Genomic DNA, 22,043 nt, shown 5'->3' on the forward strand with positions numbered 1-22,043 from the left:
ATTTCATATGACCATCCACAAGTCCATTTGCTGGGATATTCCTGGGGCCATGGATAGGGAAGGCTGCTCTGAGAATCTTACAGCAGCGAAAGTGCTCGGAGTCTTCTCGCGGATGGAAATAGTTCAAGTCCAGCCTTGGAGGCCAAGTATAATTGGTCATCTTAGCAGGGTCAGAAACAAAGGGAGATTAGATTCTCTCTAAGTAAGCTTGAGGCAGGCGTCACCATACGTGGTGTTGTCTTATCCATAGAGGTTCTTCATAATACCTGGAAGTCAGTGCAGATATACAGATTCTTCTTGAGATCTAGAAGCCAGTGGGCCAGGTCCGGGATATGCCCTGCCAATTGACTGAAAGAAGCTGGTCCTCAGACCACAGAGATCTTCTGAAATGAGTTTAATTAATATGCTTTAAATCCTAAACCGTGCGAATTTCTGATCTACGCCGTACCTTTTGTAACCAGATGACACCACAACAGGCGTACCTTGTGATGATCCTTGATGGCTTTTCGAAATAAAAAAGGTTTGTGGTTTTCTTTTTTATTATTATTATTAGAAAGCAAACAGTGTAAGCCAGCATGGCTGCATGATGGCTGGTTTCAGCATTAGCATCACCAACTTGTAGAAGCATGGACTTATTCATATAATTCCAAGAGACCATCGAGAAAACGAGCAACAGCCTAAAAGAGTTTAGGAAAAATACATAGGCAACTGCCTAATATTTAAAGAATTGTACACGGACTAAGACTCATCCGCAAAAAAAAACAAAAAAAAGAAAAGAAGAAGATTACAATGCCACACAAACTTGATCATTTGAGATTGATTTTGGCTGCCACTCTTGACTGGCATCAACGATTGTCATGTGTGCCCTCCCTAGATGAAACCGGCCACCTTCCTTCTTTTTTTTTTTATTTGAGACGGCAACTAGAATTATAACATCTTGAATAAATCAATAGAATGTATATTTAGGAAGAGATGGGCCTTTTAAGGACTTATTTGGTTTGGAGGATGAATTTTTCTTCGCTTGATGCTTAAATATATAATCTAAATGAGTGATTTTTGCTTGCTTGGTTGACTATAGAAAAGCGACACATTTTAGAATGACTTATCTTTCTAGAAAAGATATGTAAAATACCTGTTATGCCTTTAATAAAGGAAAAGATCTGACCATTTTCTATTTGAAAGCTTAAGAGCATTTTTAAAAAAAAAAATTGCCCCAATTCCAAATTGGTGAAAATTGGACTCTTAAATATTTTACATAGATTTTTTTTATAAAATATGAAAATTTTATTTCATGAGAAAGCTACTTTCTCATATATTTTTTTAAAAAATTCCAACCAAGTATGAAGTATTTCATCATTTTTTTTTTTTTGTTGACGATAATTCTCCCTCCCTCTCCCTCTCCCTCTCTCTCTCTCTCTCTCTCTCTCTCTCTCCAGTCCCGATTGGATCTCCTAGTTGTTGTTTTTTTTAATTGTGGGAAGGGTTAATGCTAGAGGGGCCCAAATAAAATGGTAAAGAAAGAGAAAGGTAGTATGTCATGCGTGTAAGGTAGAAACTCTTTTTAAATAAGATCATTGTGAAAAAGACTGCACTCGCTACGAGGGAAGTTGTTACTTTATTAAACATTCTCATGCCTTTGATAACGATCTAAAGAGCCCTGGACCAGGTGCATCGGGGTCAGAATGTCGTTGCATGGTAAACCCTTTTTGATGTCCCTTTTCTGAGACCACTACCTTTTTGAAGTCATTGATAGTAGTTGGATCAAACTAAATGATTATAATTTGATGACATCAATTACACCACGAAAAAGGTGGAAAGGAAACATTTTGCTCCAAATGCCTCCGAATCATCAATCTTATCGAGTCCTAATAAAAAAATCTTTAAAATAACCACTAGAGGAACATTGTCATGTAAAACAAATTGACAAAGGAGAAAAAGCATGGCAAGAGACATGTATAGTAGAGTTTTCCATTTAGCAAGTAATGTTAAGATAATTTAACAGTTAATCATTTGTTATCTCACCAAAAAGGAAGAGCCCCTTCTTTGGTTCATTTGTGTTGGAAACTAGGCTATGGAGATGCTAATTTATCAAGTTGGTGAAATATTTGATAGATGAAGGTGCTAGCTTAATTTCCAAGCTGCTAAAGTTTTTGACAATTGAATTGAATAACTTGAGATCAAATCTCATCTTTATCGGAGTTTGGAGGGTTAGGGATTAAAAAAAAAAAAAAAGGTTATCATGTGATAAAAAAGATTTGGGATCAAATCCTTATTTTCATTGGGAGGTCAGAGAGATACTTGGCTACCTCCTTGGCCACTGAATTCCTATTATTCAGATATCTTGCTGAGCTTCATGAGTGCTAAGAGCCTAGGATGCCTCAATAGAGGAGCTCTAACCCAATCCACTTTTGTACCCATCCTATTCCATCTATATCATGCCCAGTCCTCCAAGCAGAACAAATCAAGTTCATAAAGTTGGAATTTTGCTGATAGGAGGGTCGAAGCAAAGATTGATGGTATTAGGAATCATATATTTATCTTATCTTTTGTTTGAAGAACGAGAGGTAATACCATCCTAGCAAGCACTCAATGGCTCGATATTTTGTTTTACTTTCTTATCGACAAGCAAGCAAATGCTGTCATTTTTCTGAATCACTTTTTAAACTTTTTACCATGTAGATCACTTCATTATTTTTCTACACGCATTGAGTTTCTAGAATGACCTTAAACCACACCGGCTCGCAAGACAGCAAGGATAAGAAGGCTATCACCAATTCATTTCTAGTATAAAACTTCAGGTTATCTATTTGGCTTATCTCACCACATCTTTCAAAATTCTTGGCACCAACCATCTTTCAAAAAACAATGAAAGAAAGAAAGAAATAAAAATCTGCATACAAGTCAATATATAGTAAGCGGATCTTTCAAGTAGCTACCATGGCATATTCCCGTAGCTTCCCTCATTTGAAAATGAAAAATACTATAAATGAATTGGACATGGTTGGTCGTCCTATAATTATCTGTTGGTAGTTGGATTCGCAGGTCAACAAAAGCATGAAGTTTTCATTCTCTTGTACCATGTTCATCCGAAAATGCAGCATACCATACTATACGCTGAATTCACAGATAGTATAAAGTTTTTCTCAGTCTTAATCCAATTATTCTAATTTATGTATGATATATATATCTTTAATAACTCTCTTCTCCTATCTTCTAATCCATTATTACAACCACTCTTGGTGCAATAAAGTTTATAAATAATGACACTTGTCACTAACCAAATAAAACATCTAAATTTATGGCTACCTTTCTTCCCAAACTAAGTGGATGTGGGCATCTATATAGTCTTCTCCATGACTAGAAGACAGAAAGATGTAGATAAATTTGCATCGGCTCGGCTAAGGATTGGATGTTAGACACGCCCTTCTAGATAATTTTTTATAGCAAGAGCAGCAATACATGAAAGAAATGGTTGCTCATGTAATAATAAATAATGAGACACTACCTGCCTTTGTCCTAAACTAACCATAGTTGCAGAGCTTGGATGGATATAGGATTTAAAAGCTCTTCGACAAAATGATTATGAAGGCGTTGAAACAAGAAACCTTTTATAGATATTTCCTTCATCTGTAGACACACAGTAATATAGAGACATTAATTTATTTTTAATCCTTCGTGCTGCTCTTTTTTGTCTATCATGACATGGCATGACATGCATGGATCTTTGTTTTGACATGCTGGAATCTGCCAATCAGCGAGCCAGATATTGGCATCGGGTGCCAGTCAGTTATGATTGAGGTGGCCAAGAATTCTTTTTCCAAAGCACGCACGCATGCATAGAAAGAGAGAACAAAGAGAAAAATAATATCTTCTTCATGCCTACCTTAGGGTTTTGTCAAGTCTAATTACAAAATGTTTCAGAGCACCCATTAATACACATGAAAAGTTGTTGGCTTTGCAATTCAATATCCAACTATACCTACACTCGATGTATTACATCGATTCCTATGAATGATGCTAATCCCCTCGCCACATGATATACAGATCTATTTGCTACATCCAATGTTTTAGAGCTCCAAATTCTTTTTTTTAAAAAAAAAATATATAGCACTACCTACTAGTCTTGCTTGATAAAGACAAACATCTAAGACTTGAAGCCAGAATCTTTCATTGCTGAGCAAAGAGAAACGACTATTGGGGCAAAGCTCCAACTCACAAAAGCCAAACTATTTTAATAAAATATATCCTTTATCACTTCTTGCCATGTAACATTTTTCCCACATACTATCAGTAAGTTAGGCGGGCATGGTCGTCACTTGCATGCCTGGAGTTTAGTTTGAGTTTGTTTCAACTCAATTGAAATATGTCAAATCCAATCGACTCTAGTTTAGAATGTGTAATAGACTCTCTTTCGAGGTTCTTAGTTTATTATGTCGATTTTTTCTTTCCTCTCTCTCTCTCTCTCAAAGTAAAACACAAACTATAGTATCCATCTACTACCTTCGCAGCAAACATATGCATCAATCCATCAATATGCCGTCATTGTATGGCACGAGGGACATCGACCAACAAGTCAAAGGACCTTACAACGCCTTAATTTATCTCAGTCATGAGTCTAAGACTCTCAGCCCAGGAAATAACATCAACATTTAATGTGTAGGACTCTTGAATGCCCAAGCATGATATTGTTGCATGAAATCCCACTTAGCTTGGGATTTCACCATCCCTAAAATATCAGAGTACAGTCCCGAGTTATTAATCATGCTATCCTACATATCAATGGATCGAAGACCCAATCCCAAAGTTCAAATAGAGAAAAAAAAAAAAAAAAGACCCCAATCCCAATTAATAGATTCAAACTTCCCCGTGTTCGGTTTCATGATTGGCTGCATTCTAAATTCAACAGCAGACCAGGACATTCAAGCACCTGAAGTAAGGTGGGTTATTGGCAACCATGCGTTCAACTTGTATAATAAAATTGTTGCATGTTTAAGAATTCTTAATGGAGAGTGCCTTTGCCAACTGGGTCGAGGTTGTACCTTTCATGCGATGGATCTTCTTTCACAATATTAGCTGTTGAATCGTATCTTGCACAGGTTTCAAAGCACTTCAATTTTTTTTTAATCTACCTGCAGAGCTCTCGAAGCAGCTATTGTGTGATCCAACAGTTGATGTAGCGAAAGAAGAAGAATCATTCTTTCGCGTGAAGGATGTCACCCAAATCTTTTGGCAAGCATTTTCCTTGGTGATGCCAACAAAGCAGCAAGCAAGCACCTACTATTTTATAATGCGGTCGATGGCCGGCTCACCTACATTGTAGCCATCTATTTGCTTTGTATATGGGCTTGTTGCGGAGAAAGAAAACATTTAAATTGCTAAGTCTTGAGCATATGGATATTTGGTTAATGGTATATTCTGTTCACTCCCTAAATCGAAAGAACATGATATCATATAACTGTCGAAGGAAACTAGTATTAAAATTCAGTTGATGTACATTCTTCATTAAAGAAATGAAGTTAAGCAAGATGTTACAAGAGAGGTGACCTCAAAGGAGGATATGGAATCATTAAGTCCATTCTGTGGAAAAAAATGGATTTCTGCAAAGTTGTTTAATGGTTAGGTAATCAGATTGGGACTCATTCTAGGGTATTGAAATGGCCTGCACATTTTGAAGACTTGGTTCCCAGCGTGGCATTCGTAAGCTACAAGTAGACTAAAACAAGAAAATGGTTGTACACATGCAAGTACAAAGCACAAGGCTAGTTTTGATGTTTCCATGATCCCAAACAATTAGAGAGCGTCAAACACTTCACCCTTCAAAATCTTTTGATAATTGTACAATTAGGTCTAAAATCTTCTAATCCTATATTCATAGGCATCTCGAGGGTCTAGGGATATCAAGGAGCAGTGCCCTTGTTGTGTAACTCGTTGACAAAAATAACAAACGCAATAGCCTAGGTTACGATGCCTCCACATCTTGAAAGTCCAACCATATAGATGTGAACCAAAATTTCAAACCCTACCCCAAATTTAGTATACCGAGGCAGAGCCCACCGAATTTAACCTAAAAAACTCAAGTTAGTTTGAAAACATAGCAACGATTTCTATACCGTGTGGCAATCAGGTTGGATCGAATCAAATATAGCAATCTATCAATTTAAATTCAACTTATTTTTTAAACGGATCAAAAAATTTATACTCAAATGGGTCAAGTATTGACCTTACGTCACACATGCGATGCATGGATAGAATTCGTGTAGATCCAGAATTCTAACGTAATTTAACCTACCACGCTTGGAGTGATCCGGTGGGCCCAACGCTTTAAATCCATCTCACGTAGACGTACGACAGCGTTGTCGGTGCGAACGCGACAACCCTCCAAAGTCTTCTGCATGGGCCCACGGAGACGGAGAGGAAGCAGGGTGAGCATTGGAGTCCTGCCGCCTCTCACTCTTGCCCATGAGAGTAACTGCAACAAATGAGAAAGTTTTGACTGTAGAATATATGAACATGGCGTGGCTCTACTTATCTATTATCAGATAGATGCAGCCAGGGAGTCATAGCAACAAATGAGAAAGTTTGATTGTAGAATATATGAACAAATGAGAAAGTTTGATTGTAGAATATATGAGCATGTGAATGAGTGTGATCATTTTTATTTTTTTTTTTGCCATACAGCCAGGGAGTCACGGCAACCCCTGAAAGAAACAAGAAACTGAAGTTCGTAAGTCCTACTTACTCCGGAGTTAGGGAGCATATAGTTCCAAGATTGCGAAGCTGACAGGACATACGAAATATATGGTACGGAGAGTTTCAAAGCATTTAGCCCAGAGTTTGTATCATCAACTATTGATTGCTTGACTTCTATTTCCTCAAGTCTCAATAGTAGAGGCAGCAGTGGTTTTGAGCTATGAGTCACAACTTTTTTTATATCGATAGCTAGTCATTTTTTAAGATCATTGGCAATACAAATATATATAGTTTTAAAAAGCAAGATTTGTGACTGGAATTATGGACCACTAGAAAAAAATGATGAGTGAAGGTGATATGATGTTAGATATTTTCTCATCAACGGTAGTGAGATGTGCACGGAAGAAGAGGCAAAGTATGATAAAAATTGAGCTATTATCTTTTGCACGAAAAAATGATAATTTTTTTAATATGCACCGTTGGGTTGTATAATTGCTGCTACAAAATTTATGCATAAAAATAAAAAATAAATATTTTGAGATCTGTATGAGATATAGTTAATGGTTAATGTTGCTGAAAAAAAAAATTTTTTTTTTTTTTTTGGGAAGATATCGATAGACTCCAAAGATAAAAACTATATTGACATCATTGTATCCATCTAAAAACTGCTTCAAAACTATAGGTACAGAATTCCTTATAAATAAATAAACTATTAAAATTATGTTTTTGCCAAGGAATTTTAATAGCATTATTTCGAGTTTGAAATTTCTGTTGTCACCGACATGCCCTGACACTTCGCCTTAAATGCCATCATTAATAATCTCACATCTCATCATAAATGTGCAAAAATTAAGCACCTGCTTGTTTGTCCGCTTAGCATATCTATTTCTGTGCCACGCCTGGAATTCTCATGGCAGTGGACTTTTCTAATTTTATTTTTCTTTTTCTCAATAAATGATTTTAAAAATTTAAGATAAATTTTTATAGAATCTTTCTATGCCTATTAAACTGAAAAAAGAAAACTAAATCCCCATTTAAAATTTTTAAAAATAAAAAATAAAAAATCATCTGAAATATTTACAGTTTTTTTAGAAAAGTCTATCTCTCTATCTATACTGTTAAATGGAAAAAACAGAAAAAAAATGTAGAAAAAATATCTCAAATATCCATATTTTTTAAAATAAAAATTATCTTAAACATATATTTTAGAAGAAAATATTTTAGGAAGCTGCAGATATCTAAATATATTAAAATCACTATGCATAAGAAACAAATATTTTAGAAAGTGAAATCTTTCACTACTAGATTAAGAAAGTAGGTCTTCATTTGTTAAGAAAAAAGTATTTTAGGAATCCATGTATATCTATATATATTGGAAATCACCATACATAGGAAAAAAATATTTTAGAAAGTGAATTCTCTCTCTATTGAATTAAGGAAGGTGATCCTGTATAAGATCCAACTAATTGTTAGAAGAAAGAATGAAGATTGTAAAATTCTCCATTTTCTATAGAATCTAGGTAATTGTAAAGTTCTTTTTTGTCAACATATGATCCATCCTATATGTTATAATTTAATTTAAGAATAACGATTTAAAAAAAATCTGCTGAAATTTTACATTGAGTCTAATTTAATGATAGCATTTAAATTTAAATGGCATCTATGATCATTCTAGAGCCCATCGCTATTCCATCAATTTTATGTTTGGTAAAAATGGTTTTGATTTAATCTTAGCCTAGGCTTCTTTCGAGCTGACCACTCGAATAATTAAGCTTGACTCGGGCTTAGCTTACCATAAATAAAATCATATTTCTTGTAATATAATTTCAAATAACAAAATTTGAAATATGAAAGTAAAGCATTGTTTAAACTTTTTGGCCAGGAGAAAGAGCAAGGGCTAAAAAGAGGAGAAGATGTCAAAATATGGGAAGAAAGTGGAGTAGGGAGAAAACTTAAGTATTTAGTTTTCTAATTGAAAAAATATTGCAGGTATGAGATGAGAAAATTGATGGCGATGAAGAAAATTCGATGTGTGAGCTGCCGATTTACCAAAAAAAAAAAAAAAAAGAAGAAAATTCGATAAAAAAAATATCACAATTTTAGGATCTATGGAATTTTGTCCTTTTTATTTCTGAAAAATAAAAGGAGTCCAACCTTCTACATGGCCACACATCTTTCTATATGACTTCTTCTTAATTTCCATCTTATTTTGATTTTGAATTTTTTTAACATAAATAGAACTGCTTGCTATATTAATTTTATAAAATAACTACTCAAATAAAAGTTCTATTTATTTTGTTTTTATAGTTGTCCAGTTTATAAAAGTTTGAATTTATCTTCTTTAATAAACGTTAATTTTTTTTTGTTAATGAGACGTCTCAACCAAAATTATCAAATAATTATTAAATATATTATATTTAAAATTTTTATACCATTTTTTAAAAAAAATATTTATTCTTTTATTATATAAATTTGTATTTTTAATTATTATTCTTGTCGTGCTGTTCGGATTATTTTTCTGACCGCCACATCGTACCTTAAAGAAGAATCTACATTCACTATTTGCATAGATCTCGAAACGACCGTTGCACGATCCAACGTGGATTCGTGTAAACGAAGGTGAGTCCATCCTTCGCCCGCAGAATACCACCTTTCTTCCCCTCTCGCATATCTCATAGACATGAGCCAAGGGAGGAGCGGAGGAAACAACGAGCCGTCGACGGAATAAGGGAATATTCCCCCGGGTGGACCCATCCATCCGTACGTTTGACTAAGCTCACGTGGTCCCGTTACCTCCCGGCTCGGCACTTGGGAGGTGACCGGAACCCAACCCCACCCCCCAAACCTAAAAATCCAGCGTCCAGGGCCTTAAAAACGAACGCAGAAGGTAAGATTTAGAAAGAGAACAAAAAAAAGAAAGACAGAGAAGTTGGTGGTGCTGCATCGCGCGAAGCACGACAAGATACTCCTTTCTGCTTCCCTCCACAAAAGCGTAAAAGAAGGAGAGAGAGAGAGAGAGAGAGAGATCATAAAGAGAACGTAAAGAAGGTCTCAGTTGTTGTTGAGAATGGAATAGCAGTAGAAGCGGAAGAGCTTGCTCTTTCTTTGTTCTTTCTTCTTCTTCGTGTCTGGATTCGGTTACTTGAATAGAGCGATGGCGTTGGTGAGCTCGTCGGTGCCGGTATTTCTCCAGCAGCAGCAGCAGATGGAGAGGAGGGGGTACCGGCGCACCGCGAGCGTGCCGTCGTCGGGGGGCTGGAGAAGTAGGCTGATGGAGATCGTGGAGGAGCCTGCGGTGGAGGAGGCGGCGGCGGAGGAGGAGGAGAAGGTGTACGTTGCGGTGGGGAAGGAGGGGAAGGAGGGGAAGGCGAATCTCAATTGGGTGCTTGAGAACATCTCCAGGAAGAAGATAAAGATCGTCATCGTCCATATCCATCGTCCGGCACAAAAGATTCCAATGAGTGAGTTTTTTTTTGTCTTTTTTTCTGCCCTAAGAGCTCCCAAAGAAGGGGGGGAAATCGGGGTTTTCCCCCTTGTTTCTTGGAGGTTTTCTTCTTCTATTCGATTCGGCGAGAACCAAGAACAAATGCCTTGTTGCTCGATTTCATTTGAAGTTATTAATAATTTTTTATAGACAAAGGAACAGCTTTTGCTAGGGCTTTATTTGTTCTTCTTTTCTTTCCAAAATTGGTTAAAGCTCATGGCTTGGTGATCGATCTCAGCTGGGCTGGGCAGGAGAAAAAAAAAGAATATATTTTTTTCCCTTTTTTTCGAACAAAAAATTATGGTTCTAAATAAGGAATATAAGTCTCCGTTCAGGATACTTATGGAAGATAATTTAGAACTCTCTTAACGGGCGATTTGTCTATTGTCAGAGATATCTATTTCCTTGTGTCGGAATGGGGTTTTCAATTCTGCAAAGAACTCACTTCTGAACGTGTGAGAGAGAATTTTTCATGTTATCATGCACACCTCCATTCTTTACATTGATTATTCCATTTTCACCAACTTGGCCCGCGTATATTTTTTGAACTTTTTTCTTAAAAAAAAAATTGTATCATATATTGTTCTCACCATTTTTGCTGCGATTTTGATTGCAGTGGGAGGCTGGTTTGCTGTGAACCAGCTAACAGCGCGTGAAGTCAATGCATATTGGCAGGTTGAAAGGGAGAAGTTGGACAAATACCTAGATGAATACATCGTGATGTGTGCACGTTCCAAGGTGAATTTGCTGCTTCCAAGAATTCTCTATCCCTCATTTTTTTTTCTCACTTATAAGTTTGTTAGCTTCTGAACGTCTTAATGCAAGATCAGCATAATGATATGGGCTTATTTTTTTCAATCAAAGCTTCTGTCGTTCTTAAAAAAATAAAGGGTAGAATGGCACGTAGACCCAAGATTCTCGATCTTAGTATTAGATCCCGTCCCAATATCATCTTGTGTCATTAAACTCCGTACGAGATTAGTTCGGCATACCAATACTTAGTACACCCCATACTGCATATCTATTTGATACCGATATGATGTGTTATGCCTGTTATATGGCGGCATGGATCGGTACAATATATCATGTTTAGACCAAAATTTTGATGTTGGAATATAATTTTGAGAGAGTTCACTCAAAAGGGAAAAGGCAAGAAAATAATAACGAGGGAGGCTAAAAGGTGGTGATGTTTCAAGTGATGTCTTAAACAATCTTTGTCCTACAGGTACGAGCTGAGAAACTAGTAATTGAGTCAGATGACATTGGCAAAGGGCTTGTGGAGCTCATAGCACAGCATGGTATCACCCAACTGGTCATGGGAGCCAAAAAAAGGAAACTGGTCATGGGAGCAGCAGCAGACAAACATTATTCAAGGTGTGCTTTGCATACTCTTGTATATTATTTCATTCCAAACATAAATATCACATTCTTTGCTGCACTTACAAAAATTTAATTATCTTATATGCCATTTAAATTTAGAGCATAATGGTATGTGTTCCATTTCAAGGTAGAATTCTTGAAGAAGAGAGGAGTTACAAATATATCTTTGCATAAATTCGTAGTCCGGGCACATCTCTTATTTGCAGAATTTCTTAAATTCTATTGTTTATTTAGAATTTTGAGGAAAAATATTGAATATTTGCAAGTCTTATACTAAGTAATATTCTTGGGGTGAGTGAATCTTATAGTTGTGCCAGTTTAGTTATGCAATTTTTTGTTTTATTTTGTAGGACAAATAGACATAAAAGAAGGGCATTCTTTATTTTAATATTAAGTGGATATAACTGTTAACTTCCAAATTTAATTTGAGGCCTTGTACGCATAGGAAAATGAAGGAGCTAAGGTCCAACACAGCACTCAGTGTGCAGCAGCAGGCTGATCCATCATGCAAGATCTGGTTTGTTTGCAGAGGGAACCTGATCTGCATAAGGTATGTTCAAAGCTAAAGAAGCATTTTTGGTCTCCTTTTCTTTTCTTAGTATACTGGCTTCTACTTTATTTTGCCTATCCAACTTGGTGAGTTCTGATGTGTTTTATTGGAACAAAGTTGAATCTTATCATCTAAGCCTTTTCACACTCTTCATTCAAAAGCAAAAGTTATACCTCTATCATAAAAGATTTATGGATTTCGTTTGATTTATATAGAACTGCTGAAGTCATTATTTGTGCCTTGCTTTTGTTTATTCTCCATTAGACAACTGTAGGTTGAATCTGCCAATAAGATCCAAAATTATTGTTTCAGATGCATTATTGCAATCCTAGTTTACATAATGTGTGCGCATTCACTTAAATGTCATGCTTGTTTCGACTATTTGCTGTATATCTCTTTATGAAATTCCTAGTCTACCCCCAAAGTTATATGCTGACTGTATACTTTACTGAGAATAAGAGAAAATGTAGAATTCGATAATTAATTATGTTTTTGTTATTAACTTGTTATAGATTTATTTCTGAAAATAATCCATTTAATCTCAGGTGGCGGCTTGAGTTGCATATTTTTTTTGCATGAGTCTACAGCATTCTTTCTTGCTGGACAGATACCTCTGGGAAGCTCTCAAAGGAAACATTTTTTTATTGAGACATGAAATTCAATCGTCGATTCTAAACCTTAAATGTGTATTATTTTGTGGAAATGTCTAAGTATAAAATATAGCAAGCAAGAGTCATTTAGTGCACTGAGATAAGTTCTAGGAAATTCTGCTGCCTACCTGATCATAGTATGAAAACTAGTTAATTATTTCAATTGCCTCATCAAAACATAGGATATTTTCCCACTCATTTATTTTCGGCTAGAAACACCACTGTCTTGATAAATCCAGAAGCCTGTAGAGCTTCAGTCATCCCAATTGGCCAAAACCACCATAGCCACTTCATTTGTATTTTGTGCAGTGAGCCAGCAGGTATATCTATTGGATTTTGTTAATTTTCTTTGACTCATGTTTCCATTATCTTTGATTAGATTATAGATGCTTATTATCTCTCATTCCTGCACGCTTTGGGATCTTATTTTCAGGGAGGGATCACAATATGCCGATTTCAATTCACAGGGGGAGGCAATGCCCCTAGCTTTGCCTCATGAAGACCTCGGTAGAATATCAAGTCCAGGCCGCATTAGGAGGAGTGTTAGTGATCCCTGGGAGGGGATCTCAAAGAGCTCAAGGTGTTCAGACCAGAGTGAAGAAGGCCCAAGCAACGTGGTTTTGGTCCCAGCTCATAAGGATGAGGGGAGAGAAGAGGGATCATCAAATTTGCCATCAGTTCATGAGTCTAAAGAGAATCATGGGTTTGCATCTTTACATCATGATTTGGTGGGTACATTCTTCCAATTAAACTATATTCTGGCATTCGAAAATTTGAGGAAGATGACATTATTATAAGGTTTAGTAACATTAGTTCAAATTCTTTTATACTATGCATTAGATATGTGTAGGCAGAATTCACTTCTAACTTAACAGTCCCAAGTTTTTTTTTTTAATTAAGGAAAAAATTCTTCAGCTAAAATGCTAATTTGTGTCAGGATGATATCGTCCAGTGAGTTACATATACCTGTCTTACAATCAAGATGAATATGTAACTGCTCGCTGGTACCTTAGCAAGCTATGAATCAGGACAAAAAGATGATAGTCCTATCTTGTTTTCATATGTAAGGAATAAAAGGAAACTAAGATACAGCGAACTTTCTGGTCATGGGCAGGATGATGATGGGATAGATGATGATGTATACGAAAAACTGCAACTTGCACTCGTGGAAGCAGAGACTTTGAAACGTGAAGCTTACGAAGAGTCTTGCAGGCGTCAGAAAGCTGAAAGAGACTTATATCAGGCTACCCGAAAAGTAAGACCCTGTTATAGATTTTTTGTAGTTTCGCCTTTGCATTATGATTTGTTACCTGTCATCCTTATTCGAGCATAGCCACCTTGATCATTAGATAAATGTGAGATTAAAGAGAATATTGCAGTCATCCAAGTGGAGATTAAAGAGAAAAATATCAGGAAAACAATCTTTTCATTCCATACCTGCATCCCGTCATACCATCTCTCTTGTGCAGGTCAGAGCGGCAGAGAATTCATACACCAAAGAGATGAAACAGAGGAAAGAAACTGAGGAAAGACTGGCAAGAGAGAGGACGGAATTGGAGAAGTTAAGAAAACAGCGAGATGATGACTTTGAAGAATTCCAAAAGCTTTGTCAGCAGAGAATGGAGTTGGAACTCCAAATCGCTGATTCCGGCCGCATTGTGAAGGATTTTGAAGAAAAACTATCAGAAGCTCAACATCTCCTCAACTCCCTGCGATTAGAGCATGAAAAGTTGCGGGGAGAGCGGGATAATGCGGTTAGGGAAGCTGAAGAGCAGAATCAAAAGAAAGTAGAGGTTACTGATGGCACTCATGGAACAGCAATCTTCTCAGAATTCTCTTACGTGGAGTTGAAACAAGCGACTATGGACTTCGATGATTCATTAAAGATTGGAGAAGGAGGATATGGAAGTGTGTACAAGGGTTTCCTTCGCCATACGACAGTGGCCATAAAGATGTTGAATCCTCAAAGCAGGCAAGGACAGTCAGAATTTCATCATGAGGTAGGACACATAAGAGATCAAAGAACGGAAGGTTATTTGATTTGCCTGTCAAAAATGATGATTCTAGCATCATAGTTCCAACTTTGGATTCTAAACAGTTTGTTCTTTGATGTTGACGTGAAGCTTTCCTTCTTTGGATACCATCGCAGGTTGAAGTTCTGAGTAGAGTGAGGCATCCTAACCTTGTCACGCTAATAGGAGCATGCCCAGAAGCCTGGGCTCTCATCTACGAGTTTCTTCCAAATGGAAGCTTGGAGGACCGCCTCGCCTGCCGAAACGACACCCCACCTCTCTCTTGGCGGACTCGCACCCGCATTGCTGCAGAGATCCGCTCTGCGCTGCTCTTCCTCCACTCTAAGAAACCCCACAGCGTGGTCCATGGTGATCTCAAGCCAGCGAACATTCTCCTCGATGCCAGCTTCACTTGCAAGCTCGGTGACTTCGGCATCTGTCGCTTCCTTGTCCAGTCCAACACCACCGCCACCCCCTACTGCCGCACCAGTCCCAAGGGCACCTTTGCCTTCATGGACCCTGAGTTTCTTACCTCGGGGGAGCTCACGCCGCACTCCGATGTCTTCTCCTTTGGCGTCACAATCCTGCGCCTTCTGACCGGAAAACCGGCGCTCGGAATTATCGGTAAGGTGAGGGACGCACTGGAAAAAGAACGCTTGGATGAGATAGTGGATGCTTCTGCAGGGGGCTGGCCTTATGTGCAGGCCAAGAAGTTGGCGCAATTGGGATTGAAATGCTGCGAGGTCGAAAGGAAGAGACGTCCGGATCTTGCGGGGGAGGCTTGGAGGGTGCTTGAGCCCATGACGAAGGCTGCTGCTTCTTCCATGGCGTCATCTCGTTCATCAGTAATGTTGAAAGCTTCAGAGGACTGCATCCCATCCTACTTCATCTGTCCGATACTTAAGGTTAGAATTACTTGGTATTCACTGTGCATGACTTCAGGTTTTTCACAATCCAACCTTTCAGTTTTACCCACTTGATGTCTTATGCATGCTATACCACAAGCATAGTCATCCTCCTTTTCTCCGATCGTTACGAGGCCTCCAACCACTGATCATTACAAGTTCTTCAAAATCCTCTCACATTGCTTCCGACTATATTATGTTAGGTCCTTCCTTTTTCTTGGATTCCATTAAGATGATGAAATGAGAACAAGGGGAGGGTTTGTTTCAGTCTTCATGGCACAGGCCCATACCATATCAAGTAATTCTCTGCCATTTAGTTCTCACCAATGTTTCAAGATAAATCCACCTTATTGTTTGTGTATCGTCGTGCTCATCGAGTTTTTATATTGCATGCTGTATAAAATCATAGGCCTTGCTGCTTTTCTATAGAATTTTCCATAAGAGTCTCAAAGGCACGTACCAGTTATGTTTCCCAGAGTATCTCCCAATTTATCCAAGCCTATTCTTATTTATTCACAATTTTTAGTATTCAATACTTTCTTGCAACTCCTTATTCGCTCTCTTTAGCAAAGCTCCCGGTTCAATTTTTTGGTATTCTTGAATGATGTTGCAGGAGATCATGAAGGATCCACATATAGCAGCAGATGGCTTCACATATGAAGCTGAGGCAATAAAAGGATGGTTAGACAGCGGTCACGATACATCACCCATGACCAACCTCAAGCTTCCCCACTGTGAACTTGTTCCCAACGATAACCTTCGTTCTATGATCGAGCAATGGTTGCAGCAGTGAAATGATTTCCCTAATGTTTCTTCGGTTGCATGTCGAACCCTACTTGAACTGGTTGCACCCCACTCCACATCAGAGATGTCCTAGGTTCTTCCGTCACAAGTATTTGGTGATATAATCGGTGATTATAAGCATTTTTTCTCTCAAATTAGTTGCGTACAAAACAGTTTTAGATTTGTAGTATCTTGTATATGTAAGTATATATACACAGAGAGAGAGAGAGTGTTGTCCTTATATTGAAAAGATATAGGATGTATTGTACAAAAAAAAAAAAAAAAAAACAGAAAATATATGGGATGTATGAGTTTGTTTTGTGTTTCAAGTTCATCAAAGTAGTTCATTGCCTAGTACATCTCCCTATTAATTGCATGATATATTAAGCTAGAATGGATTCTCTGATCTATGAAAATGTATGCTATACATCTTCTTCATTCTTTCAACATAATGAAGTTTGCATCCAAATAAGAAATGGCTAGTATCATAATTTTACGTACTTCACTCCATGTCCTGTGGAGAACTCATAGCAAGAGATCTGGGTCGGGGACAGTGAGAACTTCTCATGCACAAAGTATTCTTTGATGCAATGTTCACGAATGCACAAAAAACTTCTCATATGTGTTGACTAACCATTTAATCTCAAAATTTTAAAGTTGTTAAAAATCAGTCAACAATGTATATATACCAAACTTAACAAAATGAATCATCTTGAGCCATTATTAACTCGACTAATTTTATTTCAGCTAGTTGGCATTCCTTGCCACTTGGAAGATTTTCAGGTTCAAATAAAAAAAAAACCTTTAATAAGAAATTTTACTTGGCCTCTCTCTAACAAAAGGGATCCAGATTAAAAAACTTTATTTCATATTCACATATCTTTTTTTTGAGGTAATTCATATTTATACATCTTAGAATGATCATAGGTCCTAGTGCAGTAGCATCTCTAAATTGAACTCATTAGTGGCCTCCAGGTCCACCATGTTTCCTTGGCCCTCATCCCGGCCGCAATTATTTGCATCAGACTCACTGCTAACAAAACTAGAGTGAATTCTCTATTCAAACCTTCTGTTCCAATCCGATTCCACTGAGGTCCATCTTTTCTTACCAGCTGAATAAAAGTTTAGAAATAGGGAGTCCAAAGAACAGTCAGACAACCAAGCATCTTCCCATTGCCTAGTTTATATTTGAATCGGTTCCAGAAGTGAGGCAGCAAGGCTACCATATTCTTCCAGATTGGAAGGACATTCATGGGAGCATGCACTTCAGTTCAGGCTCTGGATTGGGTCTCTTATGATCCAAAGTTAGCTCATAATTGAAATGAGTCAATTCTTCAATAGCAGGTGGAAACCAAACATAACAGGCAGGCTGAACCAAACCAAACAAACAACCCAATTCACTATTATTCAGAATTGATTCGGGATTGAGTCGCGTTTGAATTGATTCTGAATTTAGAATAGTAACCTCAGCGAAAGGCTTGCCTGTGGACTCTCATGGCAGGACTGCTTCTGTGTCATCAATGAGCAGCGTTCTGCCCTCATCTGCCTTCACTCCAGCAAGCTTGATGCCATAATTCATGTAGATATAAAATTTGGAAATATACTCTTCGATGCTAATGACATCATCCAGCTTCGAGATTTTGGTACTGCTCAGCTGATACATCAGGACCTATCACAGGAAGCAACAATCTGCCATGAGACAAACCCAAGGAGAAAATTTGGATACATGGACCCTGTTTTCCTCAACACTGAGCAGCTGATTCCCGAGTCTGATGTCTATTCTTTTTGGATCATAGTCCTTCAGCTGTTGGCAGGACTGCCAGAGTTGAATATTGTGGAGCAGGTGAAGGAGGCATATGATAGGAGGGTGGTGCACCAAACCTTCGATGAGTCCTCCGGGCATTGGCTATTTCTGCAGGCTGAGCAGGTTCTCTGTCTTACACTGAGATGCTGCGAATTTGAGCGAAAGAAAAGGCCAAACCTCATGTCTAAGTAATGGAGGACACTTGACATATTACAAACAATGGCAGGTAACAACTTCAACCATTTATGATTGCAAAACAAAGGAATTTTTGAACTTCCAAAAACAAGGTGCACAACAAAGCATGAAGAATATATGACCGAACACTGATACTGCTGATGAGCAATTCCACTATATGAGTCATTGATTTAATAGCCTCAATTAACTCTCATCATGAGGAAACAACAGATCACCAGGGTGGTAGTGCTACCAGTTAAAACTTGGCTGCACCAAACAAATTTGCTGAATGATTTTGTATAATCAGACATAACGAACCCAAAATATTAAAATAACTTCCTGGAGGAAGTAACTAGTTTGTTTTTAAGAGACTCATACCCGAACAGTCTGCTGGACATTGTGTTGTACGTCTAGCATCATATCTATTAAATACTATAGGCAGACTATATGCCTGCCTTGAAGTTCAAATGATTCGACTACCTATTTTTAAAGTGATAGTACGCCAGACAACTTTCGAGTGCAAACAAAAACTTGAAAGTTATCCTGGCTATAAGAGGAGATGGGAGTTTCTGGCTGACTAATGTACCAGTGGAGAGTTACCTGGTGAGACAACAAATGCACATTTACCACCACAAAATCATGTATTGGGAGTTATGGTGACACTGAATACAAACATCAGACATGTAATGTGATCTGGTTAACATGCAGAAGAGATCACCAAGGTGGAGGCTTGCAGAGGACATGCGCACATTTAGGATATGACCTGCATATGCTTCTCTCACTAATAAGATCACCCAGTTTGCCTCTCCAACTTGCTTAAGCCTGCACCTTTGCCTTCAAACAAATTGCAAAAATGCATCAAACATCTCTCCACCAAAATTACTGGTCTCATCATCGGCCATGGTTATGCTATGTGCTATCTAGAGTATCTAAAAATAATATGGCAACCGAAACCTACTTATTTATTATAACAGATATAAGCAAACCATGTCTCAATATAAAATTTATCATGTAGATATTTAACACTTTGATGCAGACAAACTTTTTGTAGAGATAAGACCTACTTCAGATGGTATATCTTTTTGACGAAAACTATATTTATCTTACTAAGAATAACAATTCCTTTCTTTCTGGTAATTTGAATAAGAAGTTTTTTTAGCTGGTAATTTAGCCGCATGCATATGAATAATTTAAATATGATCACACCTTGTTTTCCTGAGTTTCTTCCTTTGATTTGCAGGAAACCAAGAAAAATTTGACAGTGCAGATGCAGGAGAAGGAAAAGATTAAACATCAAAAGGGAGCGCAGCCATGAAAAGCATCTGGTAATCAAACCATGCCTAAGGTGTAAAAATATGTTCAGACACATAAAGGTGCAGGCTAGGGTGCCATTTTATTAAGGTATTAATATGCTATCTTAGTAGTTTTGTTCATCTACTTCATTCTATGCCTATTAAATGATTGTCTTGATATTTTGCTAAATATGTTGGTCTTTCTGCTTTGCAGCTCATGCTGCACACTTGTTAATCTTAATATGGAGGCGATGTCTTAACATATGTTACAGAAATATAACCACATGATTTTTTCTTCATAGGACAGATCAACAGACATCCGTGATGTTGTTAATTGCTAAATGGAATATCATTTAATTGGTGTTCTAGTTTTGTGGGAAATATTGCCAAGAAACCAAGAAATATAAAGAATGGTAACATGAAAAACTTTCACAATTTGGAAACACATTTACAGGGCAATCTCTTTGTCTTCTTTAACTAAATCATAGTCAACCAATAGTGTAGGGGCTACATACAATACTGTACCTTACCAATTGTAGGAGTCCTCTCAAGTTAATCTTCAAATTAATAAGACAGCTAGAATACCATGATTTGCACTATTTGATCAGGTGCTGCTATAATGGGCACTCTGGAACTCTATGTAGTATCATTTTGTTTTTTGTTGTGGGTTTGCTGGATGAGTGCTTCTGGCTGTCATGTTTTGGATTCTTTTCGTTTTTGTTTGTCTTGGAGATAACTTAGGTTCTGTATGATACTATGGAGTTATTTGGGTTTCCATGAAGACAGGCTGATGCTTCTGTAGCATGTTGCTTGCCTCTTTTAGGAGGCAACTTTGTTGTTCCATTCAATTAACTTGGATAGAAGCTGGATGGGGTCCTCCCATCTTCTCTTACATATATATAAAGTGATATCTGATATTATCTCAGAATTCATTCTCAAATCCTCTCTATGGCTTGACAAAATTTTTGTCAGAAGAATTCCTCTTGTTACCTCTCCACCATTTCTGTGCCTCCCCCTTTTTTAGGCCTACAAAAGCAGCAAGACTATGCAAAAAGTAAAATTTGTATTTATCATTTACTCATGAATCAATTATAGTTTTTTGAAGGCCAAAGGTAAAAGAACCAAAAAATGCATAACACTAAACAAAGATATTCACGATATGTATAGCTTGGTTAACACAAAGCATATTTCTTTTTAACTTTGACAAAATGGTGCAGGAAGTCCAAAATTTCCAAAAGTAGTTACTTCTAAACAATAGGTCCACTCACATTGTTGAAACCCCATGTTGTAGTTAACAAGGATCGCATGATAAGAATGCTTTGAGGCAATTTGGATTGCTTGAAGGCCATGAATGGCTAGATAAGCACCTATCCCAACCACGCATCTAATAAAATTTTTGTGATTAGACTAATAAATGATCTAGATCATCCCACCTATCAATTGACTTTCCTGTCTCAATTAAAATGTATTTAGTAGAACAACAATTTAAAAAAGGCACTTTTAGTATGTCACCAGTTGGCTAAAATCTAAATGGCAACTAATACACTCAGGTTTGCTAAATATTAACTACATAAATTTACACCAATACACAAATTGCACTTCATTCGTTACTCCTTCAGACTATCATTAGAATTTATGGATTTTAGGGAAAAAAATAACACGGCTATCAAATTATAAAATAAAAAAGGGGACTTGATGGACATGGAGACCATCAAACGTATTATTCTAAGCATTAAGTTTCTGGAAATTTAAAACAAACTGGAACCAAATAGAACAATAAAGAGAATGATAGACCGCCATATTAAGCAAATTCATCGATGGGCATGCCATACCAAATGAAATTTTTCCCCAAAAAATGTTCGAAAAAACAAGAGTAAGCCACAACTCCACGGAGAGAGAGAGGGGGGAGGCTATGGAGCAATATTAGTGAAGGAGTGGGAGGAAAAGGGCTTCATTACTCGATATGACATAGAAATGGAAGCTCTGATCCTCGCAGCCGCGGTCTTCATTCCCTCCACCGGATTTTCCACTTGGGAATCCTTTGGATCGGAGATAAAGCCCCCTAATTTTCTCCTCCTCTTCAGAGACTGGAGCCCTACGAGGCGAGTCCTCGTAGGCCTCCGGATTTAGGAAGAGCGGCGGTCGCCATGGATTGGAGGAAAGTGGACGAGGGAGAGAAGGAGCCCCTGTTCCTCGTTCGAACCGCAATAGATCTAAGAGATACGGGAAACGTTATACGCAGCTCCCTGCATAACTGTATATTATCCAAGGGTTCTAAAGTCCGAGTTTTTGAAGCAACGACAGAATCTTTTTTAGATC

General features: G+C 37.5%; 1 protein-coding gene and 1 long non-coding RNA gene across 3 annotated transcripts; one reads left to right on the top strand and one right to left on the bottom strand.

Moving 5' to 3' along the window:
• Positions 1–9,598: 9,598 nt before the first annotated feature.
• Positions 9,599–16,845, top strand: LOC103705579 (U-box domain-containing protein 33-like). Its single transcript, XM_017842362.3, has 9 exons — positions 9,599–10,151; positions 10,791–10,912; positions 11,400–11,548; positions 12,000–12,104; positions 13,188–13,482; positions 13,869–14,009; positions 14,224–14,754; positions 14,904–15,671; positions 16,285–16,845. Exons 1-9 carry the CDS (start codon positions 9,845–9,847, stop codon positions 16,462–16,464), a joined length of 2,598 nt encoding a protein of 865 aa, XP_017697851.2. The 5' UTR covers positions 9,599–9,844; the 3' UTR covers positions 16,465–16,845.
• A 438-nt stretch (positions 16,846–17,283) lies between these two features.
• LOC120104277 lies at positions 17,284–21,968 on the bottom strand. Of its 2 annotated transcripts, none has more exons than XR_005506736.1 (2): positions 21,683–21,968; positions 17,284–19,266 (listed from the first exon to the last, which is right to left on the bottom strand). It is a non-coding gene; the product is annotated as an uncharacterized LOC120104277 (long non-coding RNA). The 2 variants fall into 2 exon arrangements; XR_005506737.1 differs by having other exon boundaries at positions 17,284–18,404; positions 21,683–21,964.
• Positions 21,969–22,043: the final 75 nt, after the last annotated feature.

This window comes from Phoenix dactylifera, chromosome 17, assembly GCF_009389715.1.
Source record: "Phoenix dactylifera cultivar Barhee BC4 chromosome 17, palm_55x_up_171113_PBpolish2nd_filt_p, whole genome shotgun sequence".
In the NCBI taxonomy this organism is placed as follows: domain Eukaryota; kingdom Viridiplantae; phylum Streptophyta; class Magnoliopsida; order Arecales; family Arecaceae; genus Phoenix; species Phoenix dactylifera.

What these genes read in the sequence shown, in the direction of transcription:
- LOC103705579 (XM_017842362.3), top strand. Translation starts at nt 9,845, where the DNA reads ATGGCGTTGGTGAGCTCGTCGGTGCCGGTATTTCTCCAGCAGCAGCAG. An exon ending in GGCACAAAAGATTCCAATGA is followed by an intron (nt 10,152 to 10,790) that starts GTGAGTTTTTTT and finishes TTTTGATTGCAG; the next exon opens with TGGGAGGCTGGTTTGCTGTG. An exon ending in TATATCAGGCTACCCGAAAA is followed by an intron (nt 14,010 to 14,223) that starts GTAAGACCCTGT and finishes TCTCTTGTGCAG; the next exon opens with GTCAGAGCGGCAGAGAATTC.